The sequence below is a fragment of the Saccopteryx bilineata genome, chromosome 12 (genome assembly GCF_036850765.1).
Source record: "Saccopteryx bilineata isolate mSacBil1 chromosome 12, mSacBil1_pri_phased_curated, whole genome shotgun sequence".
NCBI classification, from domain to species: domain Eukaryota; kingdom Metazoa; phylum Chordata; class Mammalia; order Chiroptera; family Emballonuridae; genus Saccopteryx; species Saccopteryx bilineata.
In genome coordinates this window covers 39,344,904-39,364,727 of record NC_089501.1, presented here as the reverse complement: position 1 = coordinate 39,364,727, position 19,824 = coordinate 39,344,904, and the positions used below count along the sequence as shown (strand labels likewise).

General features: G+C 36.0%; 1 protein-coding gene across 7 annotated transcripts in view; it reads right to left on the bottom strand.

Annotated features, from left to right (window-relative positions):
* UTRN (utrophin) overlaps window positions 1–19,824 on the bottom strand; it is a 510,071-nt gene that overhangs the window by 139,110 nt on the left and 351,137 nt on the right. For all 7 annotated transcript variants that reach the window (XM_066248060.1, XM_066248061.1, XM_066248058.1 and 4 more), the window contains one exon: window positions 10,828–10,984. In XM_066248060.1, the coding sequence (XP_066104157.1) occupies window positions 10,828–10,984 (157 nt within the window). The remainder of the gene's footprint in view (window positions 1–10,827; window positions 10,985–19,824) is intronic.

The window sequence follows — 19,824 nt, the reverse complement described above, 5'->3', positions numbered from 1 at the left end:
TGTGCTAAAACAAAACAAAAACAAACAAAAAGACCACAGACTAATAATTGTAACTACAAAGAACTCGTCAGATTCAGATTCTATATTTTGAACATAGAATCAACAAGATTTTCCAAGAAACTGAGCACAAGAGAATGATAATATTGAATTATTATTTATTTTTACCTAACAAATAGAATAAAATTCCATCAGTTGACATGGGGGGGGGGGAGATTGAGTAGAAGCTTGAGGCAATTTCAGGAATTTGGTATAGATATACTAAGATGGAGATATCTATTAGATTCACAAGTAGAAATGACATGTAAACAGCTATAAACTTGGGAGTGATGGGCATATACTACTAGAGATGGCTGGTAAAACCAGGAGATCAAGTGAGTTCGTAAAGGAATAGGAATACCCCTGGGGCATCCCAATTTTAGGACGTTGAGGCAAAAAGGAGGAACCAGTAAAGGAGACTGAGAAGGAGGTACCAGTGAGGTGGGAAGAAAATCAGAATAGAGTAGTGACCTAAAACTCCAGTAAAGAGACAGAAGATCAATTAGTGAGTCCATAGCCAAAGAAGGACTGAAAAAAACTGCTAATCACAACGTATCCAACTCTAACAAACAGACATCACAAGTCTCAATAAGAGGCATGTAAGTGAGTGTAGAGGTTCGGATAGTTTACTTACTTGAAAAGAAAGGGGGTGCTTAAATTATGTTTTAAGAGGCTTTTATTATTGTAGGAGTGTTAGTTTATGTATGTCAAACCATACACATTAATGTTTTCCCTCCTGATGCAAGCAGGTCCGGCTATATAATTTGCAGAGTCCTGTGTGTAGTGAAATCACAGGGCCCCCTGTTCTACAGTATTCAGACTGTCAAGATGGCAGCAGCAGAGCAGTACAGACCAAGAGCAGGGCCCTTCTAAAAGCAAAGCCCTGTGTGCTCATGACAGGAGGGACACATACCCATGAAGCTGGCCTTAGATGCAAAGCATCTGACCTAGAAGAAACAGAAGTGTTGCTGATACACAGGCTTCCTTAGCTCTTGGTTTCAAACAAGCACTGCTTATTGAAGAATACAAACAGAAAAAAAAAAAAAGATACCAACATAAAAAGATTCTCTTAGAATGTAAATTTGTTTTTCCCCAACTTGCTTCCAAAACCAAATCAGAATATATAGATCTGAAGTCATTATAATACGACAACTAAAAAGGACAGAGTCATTAAATTTGATAACACTAATAAAACCATATGAAAAAAAGGGGAAAGAAAACAGGCTTATTTTTCACTGATCTGCAGATTAAAATTTTTTTAAAATCTTTATAATACTTTAGAAGTTTTGGTTCATATCCCTAAATGAACATTTAATATATAAATTTAGTTTGGTTCCATCCCAGTGACATAAAAATATGATGCTGCAATCACAATACCAAGTATGAATGCTAAGACTAAGAGAGGAATCCTTCAGATTCTCACCGTGATAAAACGGTGTTCTTTCTTACATTTTTAAAAATATATGCACACATAAATGTATTTCTTTATTAAGCAAATGGGCTCACTATTTATTACCATAAAGTACCATATTAGGTGTTGAATGTGTATTCTCTTTCTCTTTCATTCTTATTCTATGTAATATCAAAAAGGAAGGTGAGCAACAGATCTTACTCTATTGCATATTCCAAGTCATACCAGGGTTAATTTAGAGGATTTTCCTACCAGAAATTCTTATAAATATCTATAGTGAATTCTTACTCCATTGTCTTTTTAGCTAAAAGGCCACTTGTCCTATGGAGCCCTACCCAATCGTCCCAAATACAAATAATCATGATTCATCTGTGTCTCCCCGGCTTGTGTTCATGCTCACATTACAGTTCTTTTGATATCCCACTGTCGCTACTTCTTGTCAAGCTTGTCTCTGCTGCTAGATAGTGACATCTGTGACAGTAAAAACAATCACAAACTTATGCATGTCCCGTACCCAGCAATGCATGTGGCTAATATCAGGTGCAACAGAAGTCTCCTGAATAAAGAAATAACCCGTTACATAAGTAAGACTGTCTCTGAGCTAAATATGTCCAGAGGCAGTTCATTAGGAATGGGCTGAATAAAGGGGTGGACTATATCAGTTGGATTTACAGAGCTCTATTTCTTGACTACATCTGTGGTCTATTTTAATCTCATCACCAGAGAGTGACAGCTCATTTGGCTGCTTTGATTCTCCCTCTAAACTTAGATAAACCTTTTGGGGCGAGGTTCCAATTATACTTATCACAGGTTCAGCTGACAATTTAGACAGCACACAAATGAAATGTGGCAGATAAGTGCAGGCTCACTTTCAGAACTGCTGCTTCTCCTTACTAACTGATCGTAAGGGGCTATGCATTTCATATTTGATAAGAAGGAAGTCAACATAGGTGGCACAGTAGAAAGGAAACTTGAAAATTAAGTTTAAGCAATTTTAGCAAGAGACCAATTTCCCACTTTAGTTAGCAGAGCTAAACATAACACAGCAAGGCCTTGAAATTACAGGTTTGCAGGGAGGGTCTCAGATTGCTTTATCAGGAGAAAAGTGCACACAAACACTAAATTTGGTGGTGGGATATTGCTGTTTTAAAGATAATGTTCAAATTTGTTATTTTAATGAGTTAGTTTGCTTATGTACCTTTGCAATTCAGTTTTAGGCCCTAATGTCCTGCCTCTTACTTACATAATGAGATTTGAATACAGGAATTGCATTGGGTTAAGCAAAGGACAAAGTAGCCCTGAGGGAATGGGCAAAACTACAGGAAAATTTACCTGAATCAGACTTTCAGTTATTCTTGATGATTTCCTTTCCTAAAACCAAACATGAATTCTGTTGGAGAAAGGGTGTTAGAGCTTTGATAACTGGTCCCCACATAACCTAGTATTTCCATTGGTATGAAAATGAAGTGAAAGTTGAACAGCAAAACCTGTTTCAGCAATTTTATCCCATCTTAAAGCATTTGGCTGAAGTAACTCCATAATATTACCAATGAAAATTACATACAGTGTAGGTACTCTCCAAGTAATCTCACACTCTCAAAAGTGAAGATGCATGTAAATGACTTCACATTCCATAAAACTTGAAAAATAATACTAAAAATTTAAGTCATGTGGCAAAATCAACTATCCATTTACTCTAAAATAGACATTAAAATTATGTGTTTTAAAGTAGCAAATTATTTTGACATTTGAGGGAATTAAATATGTACCTAGATGAGAAAAAAAAAAGATTGTTTTATTTACAAACTGATGTTTGTAAAGACTGGAAGGCGGCTCCTGTCTAACTTAGCAGGTTAAGCCAAGATGTAATGGAAAGCTACTTCTGCTGGGCTGTACTAATATGCTTTTATTTGATTAAAATAACTCATATACCCTAGACAGTTTTAAACAAAACACAAATGATCAAAACTATCATGTCAGATCTTTAGCCATTACAGGAAGAAGAATCGGTCACTAGTTACTGTGTATGAACTTTGTGCCACGCCCCACGTCAAACACTTAACTGTCAGGGCCCTTCAACTTTTATTATTATTATTATTATTATTTAGTAAGTCTGCCTATGTGTACATTTTGTTAAATCATTAAACAAAGTATTTATATTGTTGTTGTTGCTGAAAACCTATCTATAATGTTCTGAGTCACTGGTTAAAACGATCAAGAAAGTACAATCATGTAATTAAGATTCTGAAATACATTGATGTTTCATAATATCAGTTCTTGGACACATTAGAGAAGGAAATGAGTCACTTACTTGTTCAATGTGTAAAAGAGATTGTGCTACGGGGCTTTCTGCTTACTCATCGCCCAGGATGGCTACAGTTTCAGCAGCATCAACCCTACGAACTACTTTGCTTTTCTGGTTTGTTTCTGGACTACAGAATGTATGTCATACTGTGGAGTCCAATTCTCCCATATTTGGTTTTCTAGTTTTGTAAAATATTTTATCTATAATGGCTAGATGTTGAGTAGATGAGATGTTTTAAAGCATGACCTCTCAGTATCATCCTAAATAGACATCTCAGAGCCATCACTTAAACATTTACACAAGCACAGGGCATTTAGGTATAGGAGTTATTAAATTATTTAATACAAATTATTAAGATATGTCACTGAGGTGCAGAGGCTGTGCCTTATTGCTCTTTGTATATTCAGCATCAAATTCAACACGTAAGGCATTCAGTGAATAGTGTTGGTAGGTGGGTGGGTGGGTGGATGGATGGATGGATGGATGGATGGATGAATGATGAAGTAATTGGCACTGTCATTATCAAAGAACAGTTATGAAAAAGGGTCATCAAATCACTGATGTGTATATAAGAGACTAGAATATAGAAATATACGTAGGAATCAGAAGAGTTTGAGAATATGAGTTCCCATAAACCAATCCGTATGTAACAGAGCTGACTGCACCCATTAATATGAGATTCCAAAGTCTCTTACCGTAGCTATTTAGGACAATGAAAACAGCCTGGACCCAGGATAAAGTTATGCAAATGAAAAAGTAAGATAATACATATTAATTATGTTCCTTACTTATTATTAATAGTACCCTCCAAATATTGCCTTTAGAGGTAATTGGACACATGGTTAAACATTTATGATTTGCCTATTAACCTTTGGTAAGTTAACTGAAGGCATTGTATGCCTTATTGCTTGACATCAGCTGTTTTCTTTTATTAAGACCAAGACATAAATCATCTTCCAGTCTCTAGACTCTTATATAGTATCTTACATTACATAAATTCTCAAAAATATTGTTGTTTCAATGACTTCATCCCATTTCCTGAGTACATAGACTAAATTTTCTTTTAAGCTATCAACAGGCTAAAATAATACATGTAAGTCATGAAATCAAAACTTATAGTGCTTAATGTAATGAATCTATAATAAATAAAATATGCAAACATGGAGCAACTAAAAGTTTTAAAAATACTAGAAGATGTAAGCCCTCGTTTAAAGAGTAACTCCAAAAGCTAATGCTTATTAGGCACTTACTATTGGTACTGTGCTAAGTGGTTTACACACACTGATGATGAAAAACAGGACTGAAGAGACTGGACAATGTGTCCAAAAGCCTAGATCACAGAACTAGAGAGTGGAACAGGTGGGAATTGAAACTGGGTCTAAGGTCATGTGCTAAAATCAGTAACATTGTATAGAAAGGCCCAACATAAGGTACTTCCGTAGAGGATAAAAATAACACTCTCCAAATGAGAAAAGCCCTCCCCCCCCAAAAAAAAAGTATTAGTAAACTTAAATATATAAGCTACTGAGGATATAGGTTAGTCAGATGTCTACTCCTAATTACTTTGTTCAAATTTCTCACATAACTCTTTCACATATAGTTTACATGCCTGGAAGGAACTTTCAAATCACTTAATGTTTTTCTAGCTGATAATTACCCACATCCACCCAATGTGTTTCTTACTCCATATACAGTGTGTCCGTAAAGTCATGGTGTACTTTTGACTGGTCACAGGAAAACAACAAAAGATGACAGAAATGTGAAATCTGCACCTAATAAAAGGAAAACCCTCCCAGTTTCTGTAGGATGATGCGGCAGCATGTGCGCATGCGCAGATGATGACATAACACCGTGTATACAGCCGAGCAGCAGCCCATGACCATGCCAGTCGAGATGTGGACGGTACAGAGGAAAGTTCAGTGTGTTCTGTGGCTCGCTAAATTGGAATCTGTGACCAAAGTGCAACGTGAATATCGGCGCGTTTATAACAAAGCGCCACCACAGAGGAATAACATTACTCGGTGGGATAAGCAGTTGAAGGAAACTGGCAGTTTGGTGGAGAAACTCCGTTCTGGTAGGCCATTAGTCAGTGACAAGTCTGTAGAGGCTATACGGGATAGCTACCTAAGGAGCCCTAAAAAATCTGTCCGTGAGCCCACATCAAACTGTACTGAATAGGTATGAAACTGGGAGAGTTTTCCTTTCATTTGGTGCAGATTTATAATTTCTATCATCTTTTGTTGCTTTCCTGTGACTGGTCAAAAGTGCACCATGACTTTATGGACACACTGTATAATGATGCCACTAGAAATTTTAATGTAAAACTTAAGTGCTTACTCATGTAACATCAGCCCAGGTGGTTGTAGATATTTCTTGTGGCTGTGTATTTGTCTTGTCCTCAATTGAAGGACATATTGCTTTTTAAATTGGTTTTTAAAGACCTGTGTACAATGACACTCAAGACTTGCATTTATGTTATTACATCTCCCGGAGTAATTAAGAAATTAGTGTTAAACGTCTTTGTCTCCTTTAAAAAAAATATCATCTCATAATCTCTAGACATTCTAATTTAGCACTGAGAGATTGTCAAATTAATTCAATTTCCCTAAATAGTACTGTGTGGTTCAAAATAAAGCATCTCAGACAGCCCGTGTACTTAAGACCAACTGCTCCACTTGTATATTGGATCCGGCCGTCACTGTTCCCACATGGAACCCTCCCTCCTGGGGCATTGACTTTTCCCCCTATCAGCACGGAAGCACATTCAACCAGCCCGCCTTTATAAAACCATCACCGTAGTGTTCCCTTATCTGCAGTTTTACTTTCCACGGTTTAGGTTACCTGTAATCACCTGTGGGTTGAAAATATTAAATGGAAAATTTCAGAAATAAATAATTCATAAGTTTTCAATTACATGCCATTCTGGTGTGATGAGAACTCACACCGTCCTGCTTGGGATGTGAATCATCCCTTTGTTTAGTATTTTTCTCTTCAAATGCAACCTACTTGTTAGTCTCTCAGTGGCCATCTCATTATCAAATCAACTGGCATGGTATCAGTGCTTGCGTTCAAGTACTCTTATTTTATAATAACGGCCCCAAAGCACAAGAGTAGCGATGCTGGCAATTCTAATATGCCAATGAGGAGCCGTAAAGCAGTTTAAGTAAAAAAAAATGGACATTCTTAAGGTAATAAGGCCTTTTATTATCCCACATCATCAAAAAAAGAAAAGGTTGAGTACAGAATAATAATAGATTTTGAGAGAGACAGACAGATCACATTCATATAACCTTTATTATGGTATATTGTTAGAACTGTTCTATGATAGTTAGCTATTATCGTTAATCACTTACTGTACCTCACTTGTAAGTTAAATTTTATTATAGGTATGTATGTATAGGGTAAATATAGTACATATAGGGTCTAGTACCATCTGTAGTCCTGGAATGTATTTCCATAGATAAGGGGGAACTAATGTACTTGACCCAACATTCTCCTTCCAGCTCCTACCTCATTTGTTTCCTTTGTTGTAAAAAAAAAAGTTCTTGAAAGAATTCTCTATACTTCAACACATATACTTTCTTAAATATTCTCTAATTATGCTTCCAACATGATCACCCCATTGAAATGACTTCTGTCAAGGGTAACAACTGCCCTCAGATGGTCAGTTTTCTGACCTCATCTTGTTCAATCTCTCCACAGTATTTAAGCCTTGTGATGACACCCTCCCCTTCATGAAACATTTACTTGGAATCTTAGACTCTGTCTTCTTGGTTCTTCTACCATTTTGGTTCTGCCTTCTTAGTCTTGCCAACCTATGAAGCGAGGGTGGCCCAGGGCTCATGTCTTAGAATTCCTGACTCTCTAAATCAGTGTTTCTCAACCTGTGGGTCGCGATCCCAGCGGGGTCGCCTAAAGCCATCAAAAAATACATAATGCATATCAGGTATTTACATTCCGAATCATAACTGTAGCAAAATTACAGTTATGAAGTAGCCACCAAAATTATTTTTTGGTTTGGGGTCACCGCAACATGAGGAACTGTATTGCGGGGTCACCGCATTAGAAAGGTTGAGAACCACTGCTCTAAATGATCTTTTCCAATTCCATGACATATATATATAATATATATTATATATATATATATTATATATATATAATATATATTATATATATATAATATATATAATATATAATATATATATAATTTTTATCTAGTCCTGACCTTTCCCCCAACTTCACGCAAATATACTCAACTGCCTAATAAGCATCTTAAACTTAAAAATGCCAAAAAAACAGTTCCTCCCCAGATTGCTCATTCAGCACTTTTCCCATCTTTCCAAATGATACTTCCATTCTTCCATGAACTTTGTCCGAAAACCTTTGACTCCTGACACCATGAGTCAAAGTCCCTTATAATCCATGTATCTCCAACCCAGCAAATCCTGTTGTCTTTTTCTAAATGTGTTCAGAAACCAGCTACTTCCCATGATCTCCACGGTCACCCTCCCACCTGGATTACTGAAATACATACCAGATCTCCTGTATATTCTATTCATCATTTAACTAGTAATTGTTATATAATATAAGTAGATCACAGCACCAAGATTATCAAAACCTCCGTGGCTTCTCACTCAGAATAAAAGCCATAGCCCTTACAGGTATTTTCAAGGACCTATGGGATCTGAACGATTTTCCCCCTTCCTTACTCCAACCTCATTCCATAACCTTCTCTATTCGTCTAAACAGCTTCAACCATAGTGGTTGGTATCTGCCATATTCCTCAAATATGCCCTGCATATCACAGCCTTTATGGCCTGTGTCTTTCTGACCCCTTTTCCCTAAGATTTCTTCCTCCACAGAGTAGTAGCACTGATTATTGCCTCGCTTACCTCAGGCCTCTACTCAAAAACCACCTATTAGGACACTTGCCTGACCTTCTCCACATACAATAGCAACTCTGTTGCTCTCTCCTTGACTTTGCTTTATTATTTTTTCATGGCACTTATTACCATGGGAGATACAGATTTATTTCTTGTCTATTATCTGTCTCTTACTACTTAGAATCAGGCAAGACCTTTGTTCATTGTTGATTTACCATTGCCTAGTAGTGCCTAGTGCATATTAGGCAATCAATAAATCCTTGCTGAATGAATGAACCAGTATTATATCACCATCATTATTGGTATTAACTTTATTACCGAAATGCCTAGGTCTAAAGGGGTAAAGGAGAAGAGCACACAGGGCTCTGAGATAGACTGAAACGGCATAAAACAGGTGACCTGGCTGGCGGAGGGGGCAGGGGGAGAAAACAGCCAGAACTTACTGGAAATGCTGATATGCACTTTACTGGGTAAAGCCAGGACAACCATTTCATACCTCAAGATTTTGGTTTTAATAAAAATTAGTAGCTCATGATCATAGCAGCTTTTATTCCTTTGCAGAGCCCTTCTTTTTGAAAGCTTTGCATTATTCTATTGCATTGCTAATACATGAAGCCACAAAAATGGTAAATAAATAATAGAAGGGGAAGTTGGGAAAAAAGTCAGGGAAAATGTAATTTGCTTAAATAAACCACTTTAAATATTATTATTGTTACATATTGTCATTATTAATTTTGTGTATCACACACTAGTACTGTCTTCTTTTACCTCAAGTTTGAGCTATTCTCTATATTTTCTTTTTAAAATAGAAAAAAATGTTTACCAAATGGTCATTTGAATAACCTCATTACAAGGATTGAAAATAAAACAAACTTTAAGGTTTTATCATTTTGCATCAAAGCAACATATTACATAGATGTCACTCTTCTTCAGAAGATACATATGTTGGTGCTCATCATTTTTAAAATGGGAATAGCATTTTAACATCGCATTAAAATGTACAGATTTAGAATGAGAACCTGCATTGCATCTGAAGCAAAATATATATATATATAGACACAGACACACATACATACATATATAGAGAAACATATATATATATATATAATAAAGCTAATATACATGAGGAAATGAGTAGGAAGGAGTATTAAGTAATTGAATAGAAAGTTAATAAGGCAAATACTTAAACAATATTAATTAATTCTAAGGATCTAAGAATTAATTTGTCAGTTGATAACATTTTAGCATATCCACTTAGGAGTACAGATTTGACTGGAGACAGAAATTTGAGCAGAATCAAAACATAACTCAAGGAAAAGTCTCAATACAGAAAACAAAATGATCTCTTTTTTTTTGTTTGTTTTTTTTGGCTGAGAAGAAGGGAGCTTGTGAGGCAGACTTTCACCTGCACACTTACTGGAAACTACCTGGCAACCCCCGTCTGGAGCTGATGCTCCAGTACTGAGCTATTTTTAGTGTCTGAAGCTAATGTGCTCCAAAAGAGCTATTTTCAACACCCAGGGTCACGCAGGAACGAATCAAGCCACTGGCTGTGGGAGAGGAAGAGGGAGAAAAGGGAGAGGGGAGTGGAGTAGAAGCAGATGGTCGATTCTCCTGGGTCCCCTGACCAGAATCAAACCAAGGACGTCTATACACTGAGTCGACATTCTAACCGCTGAGCAACCAGCCAGGGTCATGAAATGGTCTTAATACTGTTCTCACCTCCTATTAAGACTTAAGTCCATTCTCTTTTCTTACTACTACAAGTCCTTATTTTTCATGTTCATTTACTATAAATAAGATAGTTTTAATTTTTATGACTCTATGATTTTTGAATTTAAGACTAACTTGAACTAAAAAAACCTTCCCCAATATATTAATATCTTCAATTCTATTAGAAAGTTAGATAAATTTTATAATTACCTACAAGCAATATTATGCTTTATATATCTGTAATTTTTTAAGGTTAGTGAAATATGAAGAGAAAAATTAATTTGAAACAAGTGGGAGCAATGGATACAATTTAAAATAAGTGTGTAAATATTGACAATTAGGAGGAGGAAGTGGTGGGTGGAGAGAGAATCTGTAACAATTAGTTTAACTTATATTTATCTAGAATTTTATTTTGAGTATTTACTTCACCAAAATCAAAATTAATTTGTCAAGGTAGCCACTACACGTGGTCAACTTACTTTACAATGGTCATACTGGAGCTGTAAGGCTGGAACATCCCCTCCAATAGGCATTTGTTTTTTAAGCTCTTCATCTTTCATATTCAGCCATTTGATCAGTTCTTCCAAGGACATCAACAACCTGTTCCACTTCTCAGCACTGGCCTCCAAATGGGCCCTGTGGAAAGAGAATGCTGACCATATTTAGATGTTTGAATCGCACCCAAAACATCATATATTTACTTTTAGCCTAATAATCTTGTATGACCAACTAATGTTCACATCCAAGAAAAAGGCTGACTCTTCATAAAAAAATTATAAAATATTAATATTATATAGAAATTATAATACTACTGACTATATTCCTTGATATCTATCTATCTATTATATATATATATATATATATAATTTCCTTATAAGAAAGTTATTTTGAATTCAGAAGACATGGCACTATCAAAATTAAAATGTATACCTCCACACCACAAAAGTATAAACATGAACCGTTCAAGAAGAATGTCCATGTTATAATGTAAAATTGTAAAAACAGGTTTCAGTAGTTTATGTGTAGTGTATATGCACATTCAGATAATTTTTTCCCATTACATCTAGATAAATGAAGAGAGGACTATAAGAAAGAAATTATATGTATATACAATGTTTAGAAAGATGTATACCAGCTGTGGTTACTACTGAAAACTCAATAAACACTTGTTTTTATGTATTTTTATATTAACTGAATATTTACAACAGACCCATATAATTTTTGTTCCCAAGAAAAGTTAAATAATTCTTTAGGAAAGGGAATTACTAATGTCCTAATTTCTTTTGTAACCAAATAAATAACTAAAGGCAGGATATCACCAACATTTACATCAAAAAGTTGGAAAACAATAAGGCATTACTCGGACAGAACACTATTTGACTTAAGGCTGACCAATGTCCAGTGTGACAAATGTCCCCTGGGAATAAAAACAATTGAGCAGAAATCATTCATTGCAGTATGGTACAGTCTGATTTAAAGGTAAGTTCTTGTTTCAATAATAATTTCTGTTTTTAGCACAGAAAAGTACATTCAGATACTTAAATTATAAACTTCATAATCAGGAAACCATATTTAGGAAATACATTGTATGTGATAAAGGCTCCAATAACCCCAATGCACAAATTTTCTAGTTGTTCTCATAAGGGCTTTGGAGAAAACCCACTTATCCAGTCTCAAGCCTGCACCACATGGGCAGGATTTGAAGCAATAAATCCATAGGAAACAACTGCAGAGACTCAAGAAATCAGCATTTATTCAATCGTGCTTCACCCCAGTGGACAGACTGTGATTGTGGTCATCAGGGCTAAACTGCGTGAGATGGAATTACCTTGACCTTTCAGATCGAAAGGGGCAAGGCTGATAGAGACAGACATGAGCCTTGTTACACAGTAGTTTCCAAAGACTAAAGACTTATGATGAGAAAAGATTTGGGGCAACTCCAGGTGCGAGAAACCTCGGTTGATCAGGTTTCATATCCTCTCAGACAACAATTCTCACCTTGACATTGGTATTAGGGTTCCCACTTCCACAACGCTGCTCTCTTACTGAGTGATACCAGACACAGCCGCTACTGGCCTTCAGACCTACCAATGATTTCCTTTTTTGGAAATCTGATCTACTTGAGGCTCTGTCTCAAAGCTGATACCTCTGCTCTAGGAAATTCAAACAAATATTTCCCCATTGATCACATTTAGTGGTACTCCAAGAAACTGATCAACAATATCTTAAGTTTTGTTTAAAAGTTCATATTGCCCTGGCTGGCTGACTCAGTGGATAGAGCACTGGCCCAGCCTATGGATGTCCAGGGTTCAATTAGTGGTCAGGGCACATATGAGAAGCAATTATCTGCTTCTCTCCCTCTCCCTCTCCCCCTTCTTTCCCTCTTTCACTCCCACAGCCAGTGGCACAATTCACTCAGGCATCAGCCCCAGGTGGTAAAAATAGCTTTGTTGATTTGAGCCTCTCCCTGTCTCTCACTTAAAAAAAAACCCCAAAACAGGTTTTCAGAACAACTATAAATCATTGATCTCTAGTTTATCTTCAATTCATAAAATAATGACCACAGTCTATCAGCCAATATTCTTGGCTAAAATAAATAAATAAATAAATAAATAAATAAGATTAAGTTCTGCATCTCTCTCAACTAGCTTGATAGAGCATTCAGTCCTGCAGTCTACGTCTAGTCCCACTGTCTGCTGGCTAATAGAAAAACACACTAAGATTCTACGTCTTATTCATAAAGAGCTAGGTATAAAATAATAAAAAATAATCTTTAAATCCAAAAAGAAGTTTGAGGTATTGTATAATTCTTTGAGAACTGTATGATTAAAACTTTTATTCTCTTGCATTTACTGTTTCTTCTATAGGTGCTATAATTGATAGTTGTCTTTTTTAAAATTATTTTTCAATTACAGTTCACATACATTATTCCGCTACTTTCAGAAGTACAACATAGTGATTAGACATTTATAAACCTTAAAAAGCGATCACCCCGCAGGTCCAGCTCCCATCTGACACCATCCATAGTTATTACAATACTACTATTGACTCGATTCCTTATGCTATATAACATTGTTCGTTAATGAGATTCCAATTCTGCTCAAATGAAAGCTTTTCTGCATGCATATTGATTAATTTTAGACCAAACATATAATCATATAAATTACCTATCTGTGATAAGGAATGATTTTACTTGTCACAAAGGAAAACTAAATAATTTCAATTATATTAACTGAAAACTCTCTGATACAGTTAAAAACAATTTTGCTGTAAGTACACTGAACTGACCTGATGCAATTTCTTTCCAGTATTTTTAAATGTAATTTGTAAAAAAGATTGCTAGAAATCAGAGGTCCTCAGTACATCAAGAAATTCTTGAGTGCCGATGCAAAACACTAATACATACAACCCTGACCTCTTCTTTTAGTTTATTTGATCCTGCATCTTCAATGTCTGTTGCTTAACTCTTTAATCAATAACAAACCAGATATTTCTTTGATTTCCTGTTCCACACTGATTGTATTGAAGAACATGCAAATGTCTTTTTCAATGAAATTAACTCTTTTGACTGAAGAGAAATAAAAAAATTGATCATCAAAATCTATGGGATTCACACCTGAAGGATTAAACTTATAAAGATGAAGATAATACTTTTATAAAAGAGAGTCTGAAGTGGCTTTGAAATAAAAAGAAAAAAAGAAGAAGAAAACCTTTAACATTGCTGTATGTACTTCACTGCATCTTTCTTTTTCCACAGTAAAAAGCAACCTGATCTGGCAGACTCTTTGCCTGGAAAATCTGTTTTGGTTATTCTCCAATAGACTATAACTACGGGTTTCGTGGATTACTACCATATGCCCAAATAAATGCATGCTTCCATAGTAGCCTTCAGTATTCTAGTTTCAATTTAATTCTTTCATCTTTCAAGATGAAAGCTTTTTCTTGGGCAATGGATTGACTGCTTTGCAAGAAGAAACTTTAAATTTCTGTATGGTGTTAATTGTACTTTCTCAGTTTGACTCTAAACATTTTAAAGCTTACATCTTCCCAAGACTTTAGAACCAGTCATCAATCATGTTTTCAGAATCTTCTTTGAAAACATTTCTTTATTTGACATATACCCATGGGCATTTACATTTTGGATAATTGACTCATTATCCTAACTCCACCTGGCTTCAGTTTTATTCTTCAGGCCCTTGACATGGGCAAAACAATAAATAGATATCCTCATTGAATGTCTGATAAATCTAGGATGATGTCTATTATACAATAAGCTTTATAAAAATTTCCTCTTTTTAGATGGAATAATTTATTTTACAACTGTGTAAACATTGTTAAATGACAAATTATGTATAAAAATACACAAAAGTTTGATAGAAGGTAAAGCTTCATAAAAATTATAATTATTTAAATATAGTAGAAAAGTATCTGGCCATTTACTTTTTTAATCTTAAAAAAGTTCCAGATATAGCTGACATTCAATATTATATTAGTTTCAGATGTACAGCATAGTGGTTGATATTTATATAACTTATAAAGCAACCTCCCCACTAAGTTTAGTACCCATCAGACATTATACATAGTTGTTACAATATTGTTTATTATATTTCCTATTATGTAGTTTACATACAAGAAATAGAGAGAAAGAGAGAGAGAGAGAGAGAGAAAGAAAGAAAATAGAAAGAAAGAAAGAAAGAAAGAAAGAAAGAAAGAAAGAAAGGAAAAAGAAAACAAACCATGGATTTAATTGCTTCATATGAAGCAATAAAATATCCTCTAATTTTTGTGAGCAGTATATTTATTTTAAATTACCAGATGCCTCAACCAACAATGTTTCTTCACGGAATTTTTTAGTCCTTCTCTCAGTATACAGATATGAAAAAGGGAGAAGACTGTATGAGTGAATAAGGAGGAGCATTTATTAAAATAAGATAGTTTTTTTTCAACTGCTCTGATATCAAGTTGCTTCAGAGATAGAAAGTTCTAGCATCCAGTTAGGAGAAAGCTAGTAAAACCAAATGTACTTGGAAGTGAAAACCTAACAACTCTAGGAGGGAAATATGGCTCAGACAAGGAAGAAACTTGCTCAGGAAGCCATGGTGAGAATTTGGAATCCAAACTAAAGTCTAAGCTCCTTCCATTGCATTGCTTCCACCATGGGCAGCACTTAAGAGAGCAGAGAGAAACTGCCCAGATATATATGCCAAGTTTTGAAAAACATATAATGACCCAAAGTAAGAGAAGCAAAGACATACAATCCCATATTGTGCGAGGACTATAAGGCATTATATGTCCAATTTGGCATTCTCACTACAAATCAGTTATTTTTACTTTATGATAATACCCATAGTTTATAAATTACATTATAATAAAAGAAAACACCTTTGTTAATACAAGAATAACCAGTAACATGAAAAAAGGATTATTCCTGCTTCCAGAAAGAGAAGGAAGACTCAGTAGGAGAAAAAAGTGAAGTCCTCAGAATTCACTCTGTACTGAAAGAACACTAAGGCTGGGCTTCTGGGATGGTAGCCACCAGCAACAAGTGGCTATTTCAATTTCAATTTCAGTTACTTAAAATAAGTAAAATTTGAGATTGAGTCCATCAGTTGCACTATCTACATTTCAAGAGCTCAACATCCCGGCTGTGGGTAATGGCTCCCGTACTGACCGGTGCAGACATAGCACAGTTCCATCACTACAGAAAGTGGTATGGCAAAGCACTGAACGCGAGGAAAAGGAAAGGGGAGAGCAGCAGAATCTTCCTCCTCTATTAGACTGGGGAAAAAGAAGTTTTAGTAGTTTTACAACATGGTTAGCAAAATCAACTACCTCAAGTTAAAAGTGGAGTCAGTGGCATTGTAAAATGTGATAACATTAGATGTAATGATGATGTTAAAGGTTAATCTTCTCTAGCGGCTTTTTAAAAGGTGCCCTGAATTTTTAAGAGACTCATAAAAGAATAGGAAGACAGAATTTTGTCTTTGAAGTCTGTTTTTATTAGATTTGACAATTTCACTGGCCTTGGAAACCATATGTTAATAAGAACCTATATTAAACATCACTAAACTAAAAAGTAGATATTTAATTAACATAACCCTAAATTAAAGAAATGTAATATAAAAAGTTAAGCCATGTCATTTCCATTACTGAATATATTAGTATATTTCCCATTCACATTTTTCCAGAAAGAAAAAAATATTGTCAAAGCTACTAAGAGCCTGTCTTCCGGCTGAAGTTTCAAATCATTAGTTATCTTCTCTTATGCTATTCTAAGTATAATATACAATTGAATGTATTATTTTTGGATCACAAAAGAATACTTGGCACCTTGGGTTTTAGTATTTAAAACATTTCAATATAGTCATCCAAGAAGACTGCAAAATAATATTTAAGCTATTAGACAGGGTATTGAGCCAAATATTATTATATAGTTGCAATGACCACACCATGGTCAAAGGTGGCAATACCTGTGGAGCACTAAGCATAGGTCTGGCATATAAAAAATGTTCAATAAATATTAACTGTTATTATGATCTTTGGCAGATACTCTCTTTTTAAAACTGGCAATAACTTAGAGCAAATGCCCCATTAGGACAATATTAACTTTATCACAATTAAAATACAATTTAAAATTTAGAATTCACAGAAGGGGCATTTATCAGATGGCCTCTCAGAGAAATGAAGCAAGACCACCTGCTGAGAAGGAGTTTGGGGAGCTAAATAAACCAAAATCTTTAAAATAGACATGGTAGCAAATATGATAGAAAACCTTTCAGAATTGTAATATCAGTTTTAAGTCAAAAGGGCCAAACTACAGTAATGTTATCATGTTTCACTTTCTAATGCAACACTAAGCAGCCAAGAATTAATAGCAGGGAAAAGAGAGGGTGTGGTCATCAGAGTGTCAGCGATTTAAAAAGTAGGCAGGAAATTCAAAGAGGAGAGGAAATTCTAGATCCTGACATCACTGAAACAGTTTAGGATAGAATCTCAGCTGGATAAAAGGGGTTGTTCAGTCTAAAAAAGAAAGAGTTTAAGATAAGAGAAAAATGGACAGGTTCAGAAAGAAGAAAAAATAAAAAGAAAGCTATGAATTCCACAACTGAAAACATCAGAATATGTGCGTTGTTTTTTTTGTTTTGTTTTCTTTAAAATAATCTAGTTGTATCATTGTAGAGGAATTATACCTACAGGACAAAAGCTATAAAGTTATATAACAGTATAGAGATGATCCTGGTATATAATAAGGTAATGAAAGAAGGTACCCCTCTCATAAGATCCATAACTTTAATGTGAAGGAGAGTTGAGTTATCAATGACATTGTAAACAATTGGGATTTGATAAAATAGAGGGCTCTTTGCTAACTAACATGGCAAATCAGTGGCATCCAGATATACATGGCCAGATGAGAGGTAGTAAAATAAAATATGTGCTCTGGAGAACAACCTGCCCTTTGTCTCCTGGAGACAGATCATCTCTGGGATGCCGAGATGACATGGGATGTTACCTGAATCTAGGTACGGCCAGGTCTATGGGACTCAGAAACAGAATCGGGATAAAAACTTTTTTAGATAGAAACTTGAATGTGAAAATATAAAAAGTTATCAGTATGGATAATGATACCAAGAATAGAAACAAAAAGATGGAGAATGAATGGGAAGTCAGATGCCCAAGTCAATGAGGAAAGTAGAAGAGGTCCCTATAGATGAGGAGCAAGCAGGGATTAGACGGTGAGAGGGTGGAATAGTGGGTGTCTTCACGTCTAAGGGGAGGTAGTGGACAGATGGAGCAGCAATGCTTTAGAAATAGCGAAGAGGCTGCTATTTCTCCTTTCTCAGCTGCGTGGCAGGGTTCCTGCTCAGCCAATGCTTCTGTGGCGCCATACCAGGAGTTTATGCCTGGCACTCTGATAATTTGGGGGCCATCGCAGTTGTTAGATACACAGACTATTATTTTCTGTCACAGTATATTTGACTTTGGGTGATGGGCACACAACGCAATTAACAGTTCAAATGCTACAGCAATGTTTACCTGAAATATATGTATTCCTATTAATCAATGTCATCCCATTAAATTTAATTTCTGAATAAAAAAAAAATATGCATAATATTCCCACTGGCTGCCAGGTAAGGAAAGGGGGCAAATTAAACTTTACATTTAAGTAAAGCAGGAAATTAAGAGAAAAGCCAGCTTTCAATCATAAGAAAAAAAAAGTGGTGGAAGAGCTTACGGAAATGTGAGGCACAGGAGAATTTGTTCACAAGAGAAGACAGTGTGAAGGGTAGGCTGTGCTTTAAAGGAATGAGAGGAAAGAACAGGAAGCAGAAGTTCACAGTGTGCACACAGGCGTCATTTTTGGTGAGGACTGAAGGAGGCAGGTGGCCAGGAGATAGGCTGTCTGCATATTTGCAGGACACACTTCCCACCCTGGGTCGGGATCTCCTCACAGAGCACACTCCAGCCTCCTCCCCGCCCCTTTATGCTCCCAGTCCCGGCAGAGGTGGAATGAGGAATCTGATTGGTAAATCTCGGGATTACCGGGTGTGCTTAGCTCAGCTCACTCCTAACTCCCTCCTGAGAGCAGTTCTGCAGACACTGAGTTCCTTCCATTCTACAGATACTGAGCTCCTTCCATTCTACAGATACTGAGCTCCTTCCATTCTACAGATACTGAGTTCCTTCCATTCTACAGATACTGAGTTCCTTCCATTCTACAGATACTGAGCTCCTTCCATTCTGCAGACACTGAGTTCCTTCCATTCTGCAGATACTGAGCTCCTTCCATTCTACAGATACTGAGTTCCTTCCATTCTACAGACACTGAGTTCCTTCCATTCTACAGATACTGAGCTCCTTCCATTCTGCAGACACTGAGTTCCTTCCATTCTGCAGATACTGAGTTCCTTCCATTCTACAGATACTGAGTTCCTTCCATTCTACAGACACTGAGTTCTTTCCATTCTACAGATACTGAGTTCCTTTCATTCTTCCTTGCAGGGCTTCCCACATGGGAGGCCACCTTGACCAGTGACTGCTGGTAATTTCTGCCTCATTCTGGGATTTGGTGAACAGCCCCATTTAACTCTTCCTCTAAGATCTGTCCTTCAACCTGGTCTCTATCAGTAATTTACACGGCACTGCCATTCTCTCTGGGCCATAAATTCATATTTGTTCAGAATCCAGCCTTGTCGGGGACTTTCTCAGAAATCCCCAGTACTAGTGATTAAAGATAGAAAAAGATGGGGTAGGGCAAATTTCTGTTTTTGAACTGATTAGTGATAAGCAGAATGGTCATCAATAAGACTAATATTTATAATAAGCTAAGGAAGCTGCCCACAGTACCACTGGTAAGTGGCAAAACCAGTGTTTGAACCCAGGAAGTCTACCTCCAAAGAATAACATTAGGAAACACTATCCTCTACTGCTTCTCTCTGAGGTGTGTTTCCTATATGAGGGCCCACAACTGAGAATAA